This window comes from Budorcas taxicolor, chromosome 7 (genome assembly GCF_023091745.1).
Source record: "Budorcas taxicolor isolate Tak-1 chromosome 7, Takin1.1, whole genome shotgun sequence".
NCBI classification, from domain to species: domain Eukaryota; kingdom Metazoa; phylum Chordata; class Mammalia; order Artiodactyla; family Bovidae; genus Budorcas; species Budorcas taxicolor.
In genome coordinates this window covers 24,508,678-24,529,883 of record NC_068916.1, presented here as the reverse complement: position 1 = coordinate 24,529,883, position 21,206 = coordinate 24,508,678, and the positions used below count along the sequence as shown (strand labels likewise).

The 21,206-nt window shown below is 35.8% G+C and overlaps 1 protein-coding gene across 1 annotated transcript in view; it reads left to right on the top strand.

Moving 5' to 3' along the window:
- ADAMTS19 (ADAM metallopeptidase with thrombospondin type 1 motif 19) overlaps positions 1 to 21,206 on the top strand; it is a 276,785-nt gene that overhangs the window by 199,790 nt on the left and 55,789 nt on the right. Inside the window, exon 17 of the mRNA XM_052643941.1 lies at positions 20,142 to 20,299. Coding sequence (XP_052499901.1) covers positions 20,142 to 20,299 — 158 coding nt within the window. The remainder of the gene's footprint in view (positions 1 to 20,141; positions 20,300 to 21,206) is intronic.

Genomic DNA, 21,206 nt, shown 5'->3' with positions numbered 1-21,206 from the left:
CAGTGTTATTGATCATATTCCTTATACTGTATAAGACTTGCATTGCTTATTTCATCACTGGAGCTTTTTATATCTTAATACCTTTCATCTATTTCATATACCCACTACCCCCTCCCTCTGGCAGTCACCCCTTTGCTCTCTGTATCTAAGAGTTTCTTTTTATTTTGATTTGTTTGCTTGTTTTCATTTTTTTAATTCCACATGTATGTGAGATCAGACAGTATTTGTCTTTCTTTGTCTGACTTATTTCATTTACCATAGTATCCTCTAGATCTAAATATTTGTTGCAAATGGCAAGATTTCTTTTCCTTTTGGATGACTAATAGTCCATTGTGTGTATAAACCTCACAGAAATACTTTGCCACACCATATACAGAAATAAACTCAAAGTGGATTAAAATTTTAAATTTAAGACCTGAAACCATAAAATTCCAAGAAGAAAACATAGGTAGTAGTTCTGTGACAGCAATCTTAACAATATTTTTTTTGTGTTTTTGATTTGTCTACCTGGGCAAGGCACATGAAAGCAAAAATAACCAAATGGGACTATGTCAACCTAAAACCTGTTAACAAATGACAGGTTCTATCTTCTTTATCTATTAATCTATCATTGGACACTTAGACGAATGAATGCTTCTATATCTTGACTAATGTAAATATTGCCACACTGAACATCAGGGTGCTTATCCCTTTTTGAATTAGTACTATTATTTTCTTTGAGTTAATACCTAGGAGCAAAATTGCTGGATCATATGGAAGTTCTGTGTTTAACTTTCTAAAGAATCTCCCTACTGCCTTCCATAGTGACCACACCAATTACACTCCCACCAACAGTATAAGAGGATTTTCTTTTTTCCACATACTGCCAACACTTGTTTTTGTTTTTTTGATGATAACCATTCTGACAGATGTGAGGTGATATTTCATCATGGTTTTGATTTTCATTCTCCTGATGATTAGTAATTCTGAGCATCTTTTTATGTACCTGTTGACCATCAGAATGTCTTTGGAAAAAATTTCTCTTCAGAGCCTCTGCCCACTTTTTAACTGAATTGTTTAGGGATTTTTGATGTTGATGGTATGAGTACTTTGTATATTTTGGATATTAACTTCTTACAGGATATATTGTTTGCAAATATCTTCTCACATTCAGTAAGCTGCCTTTTCATTTGTTGACAAATTTTTAGTTTGACATATTCCCATTTGGTTATTTTTGCTTTTGTTTGCCTTGCCTGAGTAGAGAAATCCCCCCCAAAAAATATATTGCTAAAACTGCTGTCAAAGAGCATACTACCTATGCTTTCTTCTAGGAATTTTGTGGTTTCAGGTCTTAAATTTAACACTTGGATCCATTTTGAGTTTATTTCTATATACGATGTGGGAAAGTAGTTCAGTTTGGTTCTTATGCATGTAGTTGTCCAGTTTTCCCAATACCATTTGTAGAAAAGCTGTCCTTTCTCAATGTATATTCTTGTCTCCTTTGTCATAGGTTAATTAACCATAGAAAACTAATTTATTTCTGGTCTTTCTGTTCTGTTCTATTGGTCAATGTCTATCTTTCTCCCTGTTTGGTTCTAGACTCTTAATTACTGCTGCTTTGTAGTATCATTTAAAATGAGGGCATGTGTGTTACCTACAGCTTTATTCCTCTCTTTCTAGATTGCTTTGGCTATTCAGGGTCTTTTTGTTTCCAAATAAATTTTGAAATTATTTGTCCAAATTCTCTGGAAAGTGCAAGCAGTATTTTGACAAGGGTTGCAATAAATTTGTAGATTGCTTTAAGTGGTATGGTCATTTTAACAATAAAAATTCTGCCAGTTTATGAGTTCAGTCTATCTTTCCATCACCTTTTGTTGTCTTCAGTTTCTTTCATTAATGCCATATAGTCTTCAATGCAAGTCTTGTACCTTCTTAGTTAGATTTACTGTTAAATATTTTATTCTTTGATGTAATTATAAATGGGACTGTTTTCTTATTTTCCTTTTCTGATGATGCATTACTAGTATTTAGAAGTGCAACAGATTTCTGTATATTGATTTTGTATTCTGCTACTTTTCTGAATTCATGTATTAGTTCTAATAGTATTTTGGTGGCATCTTTAGGATTTTTTGCATATAGGATCATGTCATATGCAAAGAGTGATAGTTTTACTTCTTTCTTCCAGTTTGGATTGTTTTTCTTGTCTGACTATGGTGGCTAGAACTTCCCACACTATGTTGAATGAACATGGTGAAAGTAGGCATCTTTATCCTGTTCCTGATTTTAGAGGACATGCTTTCACCTATTGACCATTGAGTAAGATGTTGACAGTGCTTTTGTCATATATGGCCTTATTAAATATCGAGGTATATGTCTTCTATTTCCACATCGTTAAAAGCTTTTTTGTTCTAAATAAATGTTGATTTTGTCAAAATCTTTTTCTGCGCCTTTTGAGATGACCTTTTTTATTTTTTATTGCTCACTTGGTTTACCTGGTGTATCAGGTAAATATTGATTTGTGAATATTGCACTATCCTTTCAGCTCTGAGATGGACCTAACTTAATCATGATGTAGTGATCCTTTTAATGTATTGTTGAATTTTATTTTCTAGCCTTTTTTTGAAGATTTTTGGATCTATGTTCATCAGAAATATTGACCTGTAATTTTCTTTTCCTATGTGGTCTTTGTCTAATTTGGGTATCAGGGTGATACTTGCCTCGTGGAATACATTTTGATGCGTTCCTTCCTCTTAAATTTTGGGGAATAGTTTGGGAAGGATAATTGTAAACTCTTCTTTAAATATTAGGTAAATTTGCCTGTGGAGCTATCTGGTCCTTGAGTTTTGTTTATTGGAAATTATCTGATTAATGAATCAATTTCATTACTGGGAATTGGTCTTTCATACTCTCTATTTCTTCCTGAATCAGTCTTGAGACATTGCATATTTCTAGGAATTTATTCATTATTATAGGTTATCCAGTTTTTTGTATGCAATTATTCATCCTAATCACTTATGAATGCAAAAAAGCAAAATGGCTGTCTGGGGAGGCCTTACAAATAGCTGTGAAAAGAAGAGAAGTGAAAAGCAAAGGAGAAAAGGAAAGATATAAGCATCTGAATGCAGAGTTCCAAAGAATAGCAAGAAGAGATAAGAAAGCCTTCTTCAGCGATCAATGCAAAGAAATAGAGGAAAACAACAGAATGGGAAAGACTAGAGATCTCTTCAAGAAAATTAGAGATACAAAGGGACCATTTCATGCAAAAATGGACTCAATAAAGGACAGAAATGCTATGGACCTAACAGAAGCAGAAGATATTAAGAAGAGGTGGCAAGAATACATGGAAGAACTGTACAAAAAAGATCTTCACGACCCAGATAATCACGATGGTGTGATCACTCATCTAGAGCCAGACATCCTGGAATGTGAAGTCAAGTCGGCCTTAGAAAGCATCACTATGAACAAAGCTAGTGGAGGTGATGGAATTCCAGTTGAGCTGTTTCAAATCCTGAAAGATGATGCTGTGAAAGTGCTGCACTCAATATGCCAGCAAATTTGGAAAACTCAGCAGTGGCCACAGGACTGGAAAAGGTCAGTTTTCATTCCAATCCCAAAGAAAGGCAATGCCAAAGAATGCTCAAACTACCACACAATTGCACTCATCTCACACTCTGGTAAAGTAATGCTCAGAATTCTCCAAGCCAGGCTTCAGCAATACGTGAACCGTGAACTTCCTGATGTTCAAGTTGGTTTTAGAAAAGGCAGAGGAGCCAGAGATCAAATTGCCAACATCTGCTGGATCATGGAAAAAGCAGGAGAGTTCCTGAAAAACATCTATTTCTGCTTTATTGACTATGCCAAAGCCTTTGACTGCGTGGATCACAATAAACTGTGGAAAATTCTGAAAGAGATGGGAATACCAGACCACCGGACCTGTCTCTTGAGAAATCTGTATGCAGGTCAGGAAGCAACAGTTAGAACTGGACATGGAACAACAGACTGGTTCCAAATAGGAAAAGGAGTCCATCAAGGCTGTATATTGTCACCCTGCTTATTTAACTTATATGCAGAGTACATCATGAGAAATGCTGGACTGGAAGAAACACAAGCTGAAATCAAGATTGCTGGGAGAAATATCAAAAACCTCAGCTATGCAGATGACACCACCCTTATGGCAGAAAGTGAAGAGGAGCTAAAAAGCCTCTTGATGAAAGTGAAGGAGGAGAGCGAAAAAGTTGGCTTAAAGCTCAACATTCAGAAAACGAAGATCATGGCATCCGGCCCCATCACTTCATGGGAAATAGATGGGGAAACAGTGGAAACAGTGTCAGACTTTATATTTTGGGGCTCCAAAATCACTGCAGATGGTGACTGCAGCCATGAAATTAAAAGACACTTACTCCTTGGAAGAAAAGTTATGACCAACCAGATAGCATATTCAAAAGCAGAGACATTACTTTGCCGACTAAGGTCTGTCTAGTCAAGGCTATGGTTTTTCCAGTGGTCATGTATGGATGTGAGAGTTGGACTGTGAAGAAGGCTGAGCACTGAAGAATTAATGCTTTTGAACTGTGGTGTTGGAGAAAACTCTTGAGAGTCCCTTGGACTGCAAGGAGATCCACCCAGTCCATTCTGAAGGAGATCAGCCCTGGGATTTCTTTGGAGGGAATGATGCTAAAGCTGAAACTCCAGTACTTTGGCCACCTCATGTGAAGAGTTGACTCATTGGAAAAGACTCTGATGCTGGGAGGGATTGGGGGCATGAGGAGAAGGGGACAACAGAGGATGAGATGGCTGGATGGCATCACTGACTTGATGGACATGAGTCTGAGTGAACTCCGGGAGTTGGTGATGGACAGGGAGGCCTGGTGTCCTGCGATTCATGGGGTCGCAAAGATTTGGACACAACTGAGCGACTAAACTGAACTGAACTGAATCTCTTATGATCCTCTGTATTTTGTGGTGTTGATTGTAACTTCTTTTTCATTTCTGATTTTATTTTTCATTGGATGCTTGAGAAAATATTTCTAAATTTTTAAATATTGCTTCTGGGAAAAAATGTATCGGCTATTTTACTTAGGCTAATTAATAATTTTTAAATATATGAAAGAAAATAGTATATTGTCAAAATATATATTGCTTATAAATTAATATTTCAAGCTAATTACATCATGTAAAAGTCTCTTTTATAGTCATGGCATTCACTGACATCTAATATTACACATCTGGCAAAAGGCTCTTCTTCCAGAATTTAAACATCATATTTATATTATCTTTTTTCACATTATGATATTTTTAGCTAATATTGGAGTAGGGCTGGAGGAGGGCTTCCCTGGTGATATAGAACCTGCCTACGAATACCAGAGACATAAGAGATGCAAGTTCGATACTTGGGTTGGTACGATCTCCTGGAGGAGGGCATGGCAACCCACTGCAATATTCTTGCCTGGAGTATCCCATGGACAGAGGAGCCTGGCAAGCTATGGTTCACAAGGTCACAAAGAGACTTGACTGAAGCTATTTAGCACAACACACACAGCACATAGTTGATTTACAGCATTGTATAGTTTCAGGTGTATAGCAAAGTGATTCAGTCATATTTAACATTTTTCAAATTTCTTTTCCATTTAAGGTATTATAGAATATTAAGTAGAGGTCCCTATGCTATGCAGTAGGTACTTACTGATTATATATTTTATATAATAGTATATGTGTTAATAGCCACCTCCTAATTTATACTTCCCTTCCACCTTTTCCCTTTGGTAACTTTAAGTTTCTTTTCTAAGTCTGTGAGTCTGTTTCTGTTTTCTAAATAAATTTGTTTGTATCATTTTTTTAGATTCCACATATAAGTGGTATCACATCATATTTGTCTTTGTCCGACATGCTTCATTGAGTATAATAATCTCCAGGTCCATCCGTGTTGCTACAAATAGCATTATTTCACTCTTTTTATGACTGAGTGATATTCCACTGTATACATGCAACACATCATCTTTAATCATTCATCTGTCAGTGGACTTTTATGCTGTCCTTATCTTGGCTATGATACATAGTGCTGCAGTGAATGTTAGGGTGAATGTATCTTTTCAAATTCTGGTTTTCTCCAGATGCATGCCCAGAAATGGGATTGCAGGATTATATGATAGCTCTGTTTTTAGTTTTTTAAGGAACCTCCATACTGTTCTCCATAGTGGATATACCAGTTTACATTCCCACCAGCAGTGTAAAAGTGCTCCCTTTTCTGTACACCTCCAGCATTTACCGTTCGTAGACTTTTTGATGATGGCCATTTTGACTGATGTGAGGTGATAACTCACTATAGTTTTGATTTGCATTTCTCCAATAATTAATGATTTTGAAACATCTTTTCATTTGTTTTCTGGCTATCTATTTGTCTTCTGTGAAGAAATGTCTATTTAGATCTTATGCCCATATTTTGACTTTTCTTATATTGAGCAACCTGAACTGTTTGCATAATTTGGAAATTAATCCTATGTAAGTCACACCATTTGCAAATATTTTCTCCCATTCTGTGGGCTTTTTTTTTTTTTAATGATTTCCACTTTTAAGTTTAATTAGGTCTGTTTATTTTTGTTTTTATTTTCATTAATCTAGGAGGTAGATCCAATAAGATGTTGCTGCAATTTATTTCAAAGCGTGTACTGCATGTATTTTCATCTATGAGTTCTATAGTATCCAGTTTTACATTTAGGTCTTTAATCCATTTTGAGTTTATTTTTGTATCTGGTGTTAGAGAATGGCTACTCAGTTACCCGTTGTTGTTTGGTACATATTATTTAGCCTCCATATATTTGTGGTTTTTACACTTTTTTCTTGTGATTTATTCCTTATCTCATAGTGTTGTGGTTGAAATAGATGCTGCAGATGATTTCAGTTTTCTTAAATTTACCCAGGCTTGCTTTGTAGCCCAACAAGTGGTCAATCCTGGAGAACATTCCATGTGCATGTGAGAAGAATGTATGTTTTGCCCCTTTTGGATGGACTGCTTTATATCAATTAAGTCTGTTCAGTCCATTCTGTCATTTAAGGCCTATGTTTCCTTACTGATTTTCTCTCTTGATGATCCGTCCATTGATATAAAGGAGGTGTTAAAATCCCCTACTATTATTGTGTTACTGTCAGTTTCCCCTTTTATGACTGTTGTTCAGTTGCTCAGCTGTGTCCGACTCTTTGCGACCCCATGGACTGCAGCACAGCATCTCCTGGAGCTGGCTCAAACTCATGTCCACTGAGTCGGTGATGCCATCCAACCATCTCGTCCTCTGTCATCACCTTCTCCTCCTGCCTTCAATCTTTCCCAGCATCAGGTTCTTTTCTAATGAGTCAGCTCTTCATATCGGGTGGCCAAAGTACTGGAGCTTCAGCTTTAGCATCAGTCCTTCCAATGAATATTCAGGATTGATTTCCTTTAAAATTGGCTGGTTTGATCTCCTTGCAGTCCAAGGGACTCTCAAGAGTCTTCTCCAATACCACAGTTCAAAAGCATCAATTCTTCAACACTCAGCCTTCTTTATAGTCCCAACTCTCACATATATACATGACTACTGGAAAGACCGTAGCTTTCGTTATACAGACCTTTGTCGGCAAAGAAATGTCTCTGCTTTCTAATATGCTGTCTAGGTTTGTCATAGCTTTGACTGTTAGTGGTTGCCTTATATATTGAGCTGCTCCTATGTTGGGTGCATATATATTTACAATAGTTATATGTTCTTAATCCCTTGATCGTTATCTAGTTTCCTATTATCTCGTAACAGCCTTTATTTTAAAGTCTATTTTCTCCGATATGAGTGTTGCTACTCCAGTTTTTGTTTTTCTTTTTTTTTTTTGTCTCTCCTCAACAGATCAAAGTCAGCAAGTGCCCTCTTTTGTTGGATTCTCAGTCTGCACATAATTTCCCAGTGTTCCCATGCTGTGGGGCTCAAGCCTGGGCCCTGCTGTATTCTCTGCTATGCTGTCTCTCTAAGGAATCACGTTTCGCTCCATTCTTTACATTTTTATTTGATGTAAATTATCAAATTTTCATGTACACCTCAGAAATAATGTCTAAATCAAAAATTGTATTTTCATCTGTGCAGAAACCTCTTTTTCAGTTTTCCCATTATAGTAAATGTCAATGTATCAGTGTCCTATGACTGTTGTGACTGTTACCACAACCTTGGTGGTTTAAAATGAGAGGAGTGTATTCTGCCAAAGTTCTGGAGGCCATAATCAGTTTTACTGGACCAAAAATCAAGGTGTCTGCAAAACCATGCTCTCTTTGAAGTTTCTAGGGTGGCATTCAGTCCTGATCCCTTCCAGATTCTTTGCTACCTGCATTCTTTTCCTTTGACCATAGCACTTCAGTACATACCTCCCTAAAATCACTGCCTTCTCTTCTTTGTCTGTGTTCCACTCTTCCTTCCTCTTAAAAAGCTACATGTGATTGCATTTTAGACCCACTATGGTAATATCCAGGAAAATCTCCCCATCTGAAGACCCTTAATTGAACCATATTTGCAATGTTATTTATTTGCCATATAAGATAGAATTCATAGGTTCCAGAGATGCCAACATGAATATCTTTATTCCCCTTAAAACCCTTTTTAAAAAAATTGTGGCAAATACATATAACAAAATTGACATCTTACCTATATTAAGTGTATGGTTTGATGGTGTTGAGTACATTCACTATGTTGTACAGCAACCGCCATCCATCCCCAGGACTCTTAATCTCGTAAGCCTGAAACTCTGTACCCCTTAATAGTAACTCCCCATTCTCCTCTCTTCCCAGTCCCTGGTAACCTCCATCTTGCTTTTCTATCTCCATGAATTTGTCCACTCTATGTATCTCATACATATGGAATCACACCATAAATGTCCTTTTATGACTGACATATCCTTTACCATAAGGCCCTCAATATTTAGCTATACTGTAGCTTAAGTCAACATTCCCATCTTTTTAAAGGCTATTATTCCAATGTCTGTACATATATATGTATGTATGTTTATATATATATATACACATATATATACATATATGTAAAACACCTTTTGCTTATCTACTTATTTATTCATGTATTCGTGGGTTGCTTTCACATTTTTAGCTATTATGAATAATGTTGCTATGAATATGGATATACTAATATCTCTTAAAGACCTGGCTTTTCATTCTCTTGAGTATATACCCAGAAGTAGAATTCTTGGATCATAGACTAATTTTATTTTTAATTTTTTTAGGAACTATGTAACATTTTCCAGAGTTACCACACAATTTGCAATTTCTGCCAATAGGTTACAAGGGTTTCAGTTTCTTCATATCTTCACCAACACATTTTCTATTTTAATAGTTCAGTTCAGTTCACTTCAGTTCAGTAGCTCAATCGTATACAACTCTTTGCGACCCCACAAATTGCATCATGCCAGGCCTCGCTGTCCATCACCAACTCCCAGAGTTCACTCAGACTCACATCCATCGAGTCAGTGATGCCATCCAGCCATCTCATCCTCTGTCATCCCCTTCTCCTCCTGCCCCCAATCCCTCCCAGCATCAGAGTCTTTTCCAGTGAGTCAACTCTTCGCGTGAGGTGGCCACAGTACTGGAGTTTCAGCTTTAGCATCATTCCTTCCAAAGAAATCCCAGGGCTGATCTCCTTGCAGTCCAAGGGACTCTCAAGAGTCTTCTCCAACACCACAGTTCAAAAGCATCAATTCTTTGGCGCTCAGCCTTCTTCACAGTCCAACTCTCACATCCATCCATGACTACTGGAAAAACCATAGCCTTGACTAGACAGACCTTAGTTGGCAAAGTAATGTCTCTGCTTTTGAATATGCTATCTAGGTTGGTCATAACTTTTCTTCCAAGGAGTAAGTGTCTTTTAATTTCATGGCTGCAGTCACCATCTGCAGTGATTTTGGAGCCCCAAAATAGAAAATCTGACACTGTTTCCACTGTTTCCCCATCTATTTCCCATGAAGTGATGGGACCAGTTGCCATGATCTTTGTTTTCTGAATGTTGAGCTTTAAGCCAACTTTTTCACTCTCCTCTTTCACTTTCATCAAGAGGTTTTTTAGTTCCTCTTCACTTTCTGCCATAAGAGTGGTGTCATCTGCATATCTGAGGTTATTGATATTTCTCCCGGCAATCTTGATTCCAGCTTATGTTTCTTCCAGTCCAGTGTTTCTCAAGATGTACTCTGCATATAAGTTAAATAAGCAGGGTTACAATATAGTAGCCATCCTAATAGCTATGAAGTGTTATCTTATTCGGGATTTGACTTGTATTTCTCTAATAATAGGTGACGTTGATTATCTTTTCATGCACTTATTGGCTTTGTATAACTTCTTTGGAGAAATATCTGTTCAGGTCTTTGCCCATTTTTTATTTAGGCTGTTTGATTTTTTTGTTGTTTTTGATCAATTTTTTTCTTTGTATATTCTGGATTTGAGTCTCTTTATCAGATTGATTTTCAGATATTTTCTCCCAGTTTGTGGGTTTTTACTCTGTTAGTAGTGTCTTTTCATGTAGTTTTCAATTTTCATGAAGTTTGTCTGTTTTTCTTTTATATTCTGTCCCTTTGGTGCAATGTCTAAGAAATCATTGTCAAATTCAATGTTGTGGAACTTTTGCCTTTTATTTTATTGTAGGACTTTTATAGTTTTAGATCTGACATTTAGAACTTTGATCCATTTTGAGTTAAATTTTATATGTAGGATTAGAGTCCAACTTCAATTTTCTGCATGTGGATACTCAGTTTTCCCAGCACTACTGGTTGAAAGACTGTCCTTTCTCCATTGAACGATCTTGGCACCCATGTAGAAAGCATTTGGCCATATATGTGAAGGTTTAATTCTGGGATCTCTGTTCTATTTCATTGATTTGTATGTCTGTTTTTATGCCAGTAACACAGGTTTTGATTACTGTAGCTTTCTAGTAAGTTTTGAAATTAGGAAGTGTGAGTCTCCAGCTTTGTTCCTATTTTTCAAGGTTGTTTTAGTTATTCAGAGTCTGCTGAGATTCCCTGTAAATTTTAGGATAGATTTTTTTAAATTTCTGCACAAAAAACCATCAAAACTTGATAGGGATTGCACTGAATTTGTACGCCACTTTGGATAATACTGACATCTTAACAATATTAAGTCTTCTAAGTTATGAATCTGAGACGTGTTTTCATTTATTTATCTTCTTTAATTTCTTTCAGAAATGTTTTTTAGTTTTCATTGTATACGTATTCACCTCTCCGGTTAAGTTAATTCCCAAGTATTTAATTCTTTATGATGCTACGGTACTGTAAATAGAAATCTTTTCTTGACTTCCTTTTAGATTGTTCATTATTAATGTGTGGAAATGCAACTCCTTTTTGTGTTTTTATATCTTGCTACTTTACTGAATTTATTCATTACTTCTAATGAGTTTTTTGCAAAATCTTTAGTGGTTTATACATATATCATCTGCAAACAAAAGTAATTTTAATTCCTCCTTTTTGATTTAGATGCCTTTTGTGCTCCTGAATTTGGTTCAGAAGCTAGTGTTTTGTTGAGGATTTTTGTATTATTATTCATGAGGAAAATTGATCTGTAGTTTTCATAGAGGTGTGCTATCAGGAAAATGTACAACAACTGTGGGAAAAATTCTCACTGAAAACACTTTAAAATGTTGAACAGAGTACAAAATGAGAGGGGGGGGGGGGGGGGGGGGGGAAGGAACACTTTTTAAATTTACCTCTGAACTGGAAAGAAGTTAGGATCCCTCACCTGCCAGAAACAAAATGAGAACAGGAAGCCAGAGTATAAGGCTGACTGAAGCCCCACTTATGCTTAATCCTGGTGATCAGTTTAGACGTTGAGAGCCAACAGGAACTGGACAGAAGACAAAGCCCAGGATCTTTACAAAGTAGAAACTCAAGACCTCTGTGTAAAGGGAGACCCCAAAGATTTTACAAACTCAGTGTGAGCTCAGTATGAGGAGACACCCTGTATATGTTTCCTTTGTACCATAAAAGGAGAAAAATCAAGAAATGTGTCTGTAGTAACTTTGGCACTGAGTGAAGGTAGAAAAGCTACTTTCCTGAGCATTTGCAAACCAAAGTAAATTTTCCAATGGATTTCTAGCACCAGTTTACTCTGTGAAGTCCAAAATCCTCAAGACATTTCTTTTAATGAGGTTACCAAGGTGGCTGGTATGTGCAAATGCAAGTCCTTTTTGAAGATAAGTCACCTTTAAATGAGGCCTCAAAAGAATACTATGAAGTTCAACAAATACAATTTTATAGTTAAAAAAAAATGTTTAGGAAACACAGAAGGAAATAGACATCATGAGCAAAACACATTAAAAAATAAGGGAGAGCAAAATCAGACATACATATTTGTATCATATACAGAAAACCAAAAGATATTATGGCAATGTTTTTAAATATATAAAGGAGGAATTTTAAAATAAGAATTAACAAAAGTTGGCTAAATTTGTATTTAAAGAAGTAAATATAATTTTTAAATGAAATTTTTAAAACTCGATAGAAAATAAAATAGACAATCAATATTCCTAACCAATAGGTTAGTTATAATGGAAACTGTATATAGATGTTAGTATTTATTATCTACCTTAAGAAAAATAGCATTTTTAGTAAATTTGGAGAACCATCTGCCCTTGCTCTTCTATTTTACAGTAAATATTATATTAAAATTGGTATTCTTTTTTCCTTATATATTTGAGCATTGATGTTTTCTTTCTGGGAAGGTTTTATAATCCCCAAACCTAACTTTTTTTGTGTTTGTGTGTGTGTGAGTGTGTGTGTGTGTGTGTTTATAACTATCCAGATATTCTTTTTTTCTTGTATCAGATTTGTTAATTGGTATCTGCAGAAAACTAATACATTTAACTTATCCTATCAGATTTATTGTCTTGAATTTGTTTATATTATGTCCTTATTACACTACAGTGTGTGTATTATAACAATATTTCTCCTGTCGTTTCCGATATTAATTTGTCTTTTTTCTTAATCAGAGTTTTGTCCGTTTTTGCACTTTTGAGATAACCAATTTTTAGTGTTATTAATTGCATCTATTGTTAATCTGCTTTCTATTCAATTGACTTCTGGTCTTATTTTCGTCTTGCTTACTTTAGGTTTAAATTGCTGTTGTAAATACCATTTTAAGGTAGAAACTTAGGTAATTGATTTTAGTCCTTTCTTCTTTGTGAATATGACAGTTTTTCTGTCTAGGCACTGCTATGGCTGCATTCCACAATTTTTATAGGTCCTACTTTTAGTTTAAAATATTCTGAAATTACCATTGTGATTTCTTCTTTGACACATGGGTAATTTGTAAATATATTTTTTATTTCCAAATATTTGTACATTTTCTAATAGGTATTTTGTTATTGATTCCAGTTAAATCTGTGTCTAAAGAGAATTTACAGTTGACCCTTGAACAACACGGGGGCTGAGGGTCCCTCCCCTTCACAAAGCCGAAAATCCAAGTATAATTTATAGTCAGACCTCCATATAGACTTTTCCTCCATGAATGCCATTTCTCTCTATCTGGGTTCAATTCAACATTTGTGAATTCAACCAACAGAGGAGGCAGGGATGGTTATCACATGGTAGTGAAGTATTTAGCCTTGAAAAAAATCCACATATAAGTGGCCCACACAGCTCACATGCCTGTTTCCCAAGGGTCAGTTGTTCTGGGTATGCTTTCAACTGAGGCTTGTTTCATGGCCTAAGGCCTATATTGGTCAGTGTTTCATTTATATTTGAAAAAAAATCACATTCTGCAATTGCTGATTCTTCTCTAATATCATTTGGCTCCATTTGTTCTATTTTTGTCTCAGGTGTTCTATGTTCTTATTGATTTTCTACTTTTATCAACTAAAGAAAAAGAACTATTGAACTTTCTGATTAAAGTTGGGGATTTTTCTGTATCTCCTTCCACTTATGTCAGTTTTTGCTTCATGTATTTTGATGCTCTGCGATATACTTAGGATTATATAATTGCCTTAATAAGTTATAGATGTCATTTAATATTTTACATTTAGAGTAATTTATGTTTAAATGACATTTTAAAAATTCTCTTTTGATCTCAGAATATTCCTTGCCCTGAAGTCCATGCTATCTAATATTAATATAGATGATACATCTTTTTTTTTTTTAGTATCGAGTGCTTCTTTCTTTCCTTTTAGGTTTAAGTTCCCTATCTTTTATTTTTAAAGTGTTAGTCACTCAGTCATGTCCAACTCTTTGTGACCCCATGGACTATAGACCACCAGGCTTCTCTATCCATGGAATTCTCCAGGCATGAATACTGGAGTGGGTTGCCGTTCCCTTCTCCAGGGGATCTTCCCCACCCAGGGACTGGACACAGGTCTCCTGCATTGCAGGCAGATTCTTTACTATCTGAGCCACCAGAGTAGTTCCCCCTACCGAAAAAGTACATTCTTGCAAATTGAATAGCTAATCCTTTTTTTCTCTGTGGCCTGAAAATCTCTTTCCTTTAACTAATATTCAAAATACATTTAAATATAATTATGGACGTATTGAATTTTTCTATGTATTCCATTCCTTTTTATTTGTTTTTTCTCTTTATCTGACTTCTTGTTGGAATATTTTTCAGTATTCCATTCGTCTCCTTTATTTGCTTATTACCTGCATATAGCTCATGTTTTATATTTTCATTTGTTGCTTAGGATTTACTATATGGATTTTTAACTTATTATTGTCTCCCTTCAGATTATATTGTATCACTTTACATATAATGCAAGTTCCTTAAAACACTGTACTTCTCTTTACTTGCTTCCTTCCCCTTCTTTGTGCTATTATACATTTTATTTCTACATTTTATATAATCAATTTATTTCTATATTTGCTTTCAGCACCAAAATACAGTCTAACCATTTATGTTTCAAATAGTCAATTATATGAAAAAGAATTAGTGAAAAAATTATTTTCATATTTTTGTACATTTGTCAACACCAACATTCTTCATACCTTCACTTAGAAACCTGTTTCCATCTGAACCATGTTCTTTAAGCCTGAAGAACATCCTTTAATACTTCTGGTCAAGCAAGTCTGCTGGCAGCAATATTTCTTAGATTTTGTTTTTCTGACAGTTTACTTTGCCTTCATATCTGAAATACATTTTCACTATATTCACTATTTTGTGTTGCTTTTTTTTTTTTTTTCACTTTAAAGATTGTTTCAAAAAAAAAAAAATACAGATTGTTTCCTTGCATTAGTCCCAGTGGTGTATCCAGGGAATTCTTACATCTTTCCCCCCTATATCCAATATTCCTGTTTCCTTTCTGGCCAGTTAAGATTGTTCTCCCTATCATTGGGTTCTAGCAGTTTGAATACGTTGTGCCTTGGTATGGCTTTCTTTACGCTTATCCTATTTCAGTTCCAGTGTACTTTTCAGATCTGTAGGCTAATGGTTTATATAAAATTTGGAAAAATTTTGAGCATTATGTCTTCAAATAATTTTTGTACCTATCCTCTCTTTTCAGGGAACCTTAATTCTAGGACTCATCCAACTTCATTTCTAATTTGCCAGCCTTCCTAGGTTCTCCTCTGAATAGTCTATATGTTCAGTAAGATCTCTTCACTGATAGCAAAAGATGCATGTTTTACAGCCCTACACATGCTCCAGGAGGTGTGCAGTTTATAGGTCCTAGGTAGTTAGCCTTTTCCCAAGCTTGAGGAATCTCACTCCACTTATTTGCAGCTTAGTATTTAGTTTCAGGCTCAAAGGGACACCTTTGCAGATTTTTGTTTGTTTGTTTGTTTGTTTTTGCTTTTGTAATAATTGTATTTTATGTTTTGGTTGTTTTTTCTAATTACCGCATCCTAGGGGGAAAAATGCATTTTGTTTGTTAATGGCTCTATTTGTTTTCTTGAAAAATACTAGAACTTTTAGAAAAAAAATGCATTTTCTTGTTACTTAAGAATTTAGTCAGTAATAATCAGCAGTTAACATGGACAGAGGAGCCTGGCAGGCTACAGTCCGTGGGGTCACAAGAGTCAGACTCGACTTAGTCACTAAACCTCCAATCAGCAGTTAAAGGATGTAATGTTTAGGATTTACAGAAACACAAGATTCAGAAAGAATAGTGCAAGTAAATTGAGATCATTCTCCTTTAAACTACAATGACAGTTTCTGCCACAATGATTTTTGGTAGTGAAGGATGAAACAAATGAAAGAGTTATTTTAGAGTGGCTCTAAAAAGTTCTATTGTAGAGCTTTAAGTTGTCAATACTTGGTATAATATAAAGCTTCTTGATGTTAATAGTGTTTTAAGAGTTAGAAGGTAGTCAAAATTCTGTAATAGGAAACAAAAAGAAAATTTTGAAATAGCATACACTTGACACAAACCACAAGGTACCCCACTTCGCATATTCCCTATGTTCTCCCAAAACTCTGCCAGGTACCCATTTATTCCCATTTCTTTCCATCGTGCCATTACATAAATTTATAAGGTTAAGAAAGCTCCAAAAGAAACAAAAGTGGAAAAGACTTTTAAGAGCTCTGAAACAGTAATATGAATTGGTAAATGAAAGGGCTGATGGTTAAGTGCAGCCAGTGAGAGTATAGAAGGCTGTGACAGGTTAAATATGGATAAAGGTCTCTACAGCAAGTGTAAATAAAGGAGATGCTCTAGGTTATGTTCCTCACACCATGTCAGTGTATGAAATACTTTGAAGCTCATCTTTGTATCACTCCCTCTTCTCCAGTACTCCATAAAACAGATTCCAGCTGCCTTAGTCAGTTTTACTCCTTTCTCTGTGTTCTCATCTTGCTCAAGCCCTTGTTATCTGTGCTCTGCTGCTGGAGTTACCCCTCTGTGTGGTTCAGTTCAGTCGCTCAGACGTGTCCAACTCTTTGCGATCCCATGGACTGCAGCACACCAGGCTTCCCTGTCCATCACCAACTCCTGGAGCTTGCTCAAGCACATGTCCGTCGAGTCATTGATGCCACCCAACCCTCTCATCCTCTGTCATCCCCTTCTCCTCCTGCCTTCAATCTTTCCCAGCATCAGGATCTTTTCCAATGAGTCAGTTCTTCGCATCAGGTGGCCAAAGTGTTGGAACTTCAGCTTAAGCATCAGTCCTTCCAGTGAGTATCCAGGACTGATTTTCTTTAGGGTCTGGTAAACATCGTCAGGCAGAAGTCAAGTAATTTTAGAGGCTGCCTTTGGTCTCCTCCTCTTAGGGAATCTGTTCTCCGTTGTCCATTGAAACAATCGTTTCATACGTTGTCTACTTTTCTGGTTGTTTACAATGGGAGAGATAGTGAAGCACCAGTTATTTAGATTTGGCCAGATATAGATTTTCTAAAAACCACATTTTTAAAGCTGATGAATTGAAAAGCCAAGAAACACTACTCACCCAGAATATTGAATCCGCCTATGGGGTTGCTGTTAGGGTCATAAGTTGTGTGGATTTTCAAGTACATCCGTGTGGCATTTCAGGAAAGAGGGGATGCTGAATTCCAGAAGACCAGTTGAGTCTCAATATGATGCTTTAGTTACCACAAAAAGTTTTTAAGGCATTTTTATTAGAGATTTTCAGGAAATATTTTATAATAGTGCCTTGAATATATTGAAAGACAGGAAAAAGAATGAAGTTATACTGGCTGTTAGTACAAATTTAGACTGAAAAGACTCTCAGAATATTTAATAGACCTTAGAGAAATACAAGGAAATACTTTAACTTTTAGGCAAAATCATTAACTTTTAATCAATCTAGCATTATCAGAAGTATGTCTATTTGTAGCTGGTAAAAGCTATTTGCAAGGTGTTGAGAGTTTTCTGGCAGCATATTTCCTTTTCACATTTAAAATTCAAGGTAAAATTAATACTTAAATAGTTTTCATACATCTAAAAATATATATGCTTAATATTTCATCAAAAACATTACCCTTATATGTAGTATGTAGGAAAAATATTATTTGGTAGAAATTGAGGTAAAATTTTAATACTTTTATTAATATAGTGTTCATAATAATGGAAATATAAACACCAGAAAACCTCTTAGTTGACCAGAAAAAAACAGATAATGTATGATTTATTTAATTATTTTAAATTTGAAAGGCAGATAAATAATAAGCAAATGAGAAACATCTTTAGCGTCAATAGCAAAAAAGAGATTTTTTTAAAAAAGAAATCTAGGTTGTTCAAAATTCAACTCCTGATGTTTCTCCTCAATCATTTGTTTTTCTAGTCTTTCCTATCTATGTGCTATTATAACCACTGTTTCTCATACTAGAAATCTGGCATCAGCCCCGACACTTCCTTTCACCCAGGGCAACCAAGTCATCAGCCTGTCTTATCCATTTCACTCTTGAATTCCTCTTCATACATTCTACTGTCTTAAGTTAAGCCACTGTTACTTTCCAATGGGATACTATGTTAGTGTGATATCCTGTCTTCTCTATACAAATGTGTCCTATGCAGGTCCATTTTCTGCACAATATTGTTTGAAATCTTATAGCTTATATTTTTTTTCTTAGGAAAAATCTTCTAAAAATTGACACAGCCTGTAAAGCCTGGCTGTCCCCTACTCTCCAGGCTCACCAGCTCATGATCCTCATTAGGACGTGTGGCATCTGCACGTTTGATACCTGTTTCATGCCGCACCCTGCTGGTGACCTTTGCCTCTGTAGTTCCCGCAGCTTTGAACGCCTTTTCTGTTTCTCTTTTCCCCTGGCTAGCCTCCTCCATAAATGACATCCTTCAGATAAGCCTTTCCTGACTCCTCCCTCACAAGATTCAGTGTAATTATAATTACTTATTAATAGTTACTTATGCCTTGATTAATGTCTGGTTTGCCAGTTAGTTGATCAGTTCTATGAAGCCAGAGAACATATTTCTATTGTTCATATGGGGATTCCCAGAATTTTGAATATTCCCTGATGTATAGCTGATGCTTTATAAGCAATTATTTAGTCATTATTAAATATTATTATAAAGGTGCTTTCAAGGAGGTGTTCAGAAATGGACACTTTCATAACTTCAGTTATGAAAGCATAAATTTATGCAAACTTTATGAAAATCAATTTGAAATTGTTTTTTCAAATCTTTAAATGTTCAGTTTTTTTACTCTGAAATTCCAAAGCTGGGTATCTATTGAAGGGAAATATTCAGATATACAAATAATTAGTGTATAGTATATTTATCTGAGTATTATTCACAATATTAAAAAAGTTGAAAAATCCTCAAGTGTTCAATAAATAGAGATTAGAGCAAATAATATTTGGGAAGATTTACCAGCTTAATTTATCAGAACATTTTCATAGAATTATGACATAAAAGCTTTCAGTGAATCTTCATGTAAAAGGTTTTGAAAGAGATTCAATTATATGAGAGTTTCTGAAAGCTTAAATAAAACATAAAGTCATTTGTAAAAAAAATAGAAGGAATCCTTAATTTTAAATGATTATCATAGCATCTTATTTCCACGTTATGGATCTTATTTAAGTTGCAGCACAAATTAAGTCAAAAGAGAGAAAGAGAAAAATTATAGGTAAACAAAATTATTCTGTACAATTCACATAAATGATGGCTGTTTATGGGTAAGAACTAGCATTTATATCTATTCTTGTACACAGTATATCACAAACTAGGAATACTAAAAGGTCCTGAGTTCTGTTTTTAAAACTAACACATATTTGAATTGTTTTGTGTTGAACATAACTCTTATCTTGAGCTGTTAGTTAGCATGCTATTTAATGATCTTTCTGTCATCACACCCTTTTCGTGGGTGGCATGGGAGTTACAGAGCACGTGTAAGATGTAGTACTAGCCCTCACGTTGTTCATAGAACCATTGCACAGACAACACAGGCACCTCTAACCGTAATATGTTAAAGAATAAATGACTACAGGACAAAATAAGGTTATAGACATCAAGTGTTCAATGGAAGTTCTGAGGAGACAAAGATAAATGTGACTGTATGGTGGTGGGCAGCTTTAGGAGAGAAGGAGAATTTCCTGTGGCATTTGCTGTGATTATAGATTTTCCCAAAGTGGAGATGCCTCATATTTTACTTCAGGGAGTATTGACCATTTAGTTTAGAAATGCACGAAATGCTTTTAACAAAATCATGCAAAAGGGACAGTGATTAATGATGCTGACTTGCTAATCTCCTAATATTTTATAACCTCTTTATAGCTCTCCGAGACACTGAAAAACAGTCTATTAACAGTGACTGGAAGATTGAACACTCTGGAGCATTCAACATAGCAGGAACTACTGTCCACTATGTAAGACGAGGCCTCTGGGAGAAGATCTCCGCCAAAGGTCCTACTACAACACCGTTACACCTCCTGGTATGAGGGAATGAATCCATAACATTGCATAATCGGCTTCCTATGACAAAGGACATTCCCACTATGCTTTCTCTTTTTTCCAAAGTTGGATTGTCAAATAGATATTTAAAGTTACTTAAGGGATTTTAGGGGGTTTTTTGTGTGTGTTTGAAGTCAAGATGGCTAAAAGTGGAAATTTTTAAATTTAAAAGAAAATTTTACATTTTAAAAAGGGACATGATGTTTTAGAGAATTCTCAGCCCACAGTCGAGGTAAACTAGCAGGCAATAAGGTTCCTCTTTCCCTAAAAGCATATGTTTACTGATCAGAGTAGATGTCTGTAAAGATTAGAGTGCTTCCCAGGTGCTGTTAGTGGTAAAGAACCCGCCTGCACATGCGGGAAACATAAGAGACACAGGTTTGATCCCTGGGCCAGGAAGATCCCCTGGAGGAGAACATGGCAACCCACTCCAGTTTTCTTGCCTGGAGAATTCCACGGACAGAGGAGCCTGGCCAGCTACAGTCCCTAGGGTTGCAAAGAGTTGGACACGACTGACGCAACTTAGCATCCATGCTTGCATGGCCAACTGTCGCATTTCATACATCTGTGAAATGGGTACCACCTGAATCTATATAAAATACCCTTGAGAAAAATGATATTGGTCCCTGGGGAAAAAACCTGATAAATATTTAACAAGGCTTCCCATTACCCCCTTGTGTTCTTACTAGGTTAAGTGATTCCTGTAAAGAATTATGATAACTTGAATGTTTAGGATAATAAGTTTCTTTACCACGTAGCAGAAGACTAGGTCTGAGTTTGGAGCAAACAAGTCAGGACGCTGGGGCTCTGCACCCATGGGGTGGCAGGTTCACATGCCCTCTTTGTCCTTGATCATGGCATTCAGTGCTGATGACTCAGGAGCCAGCG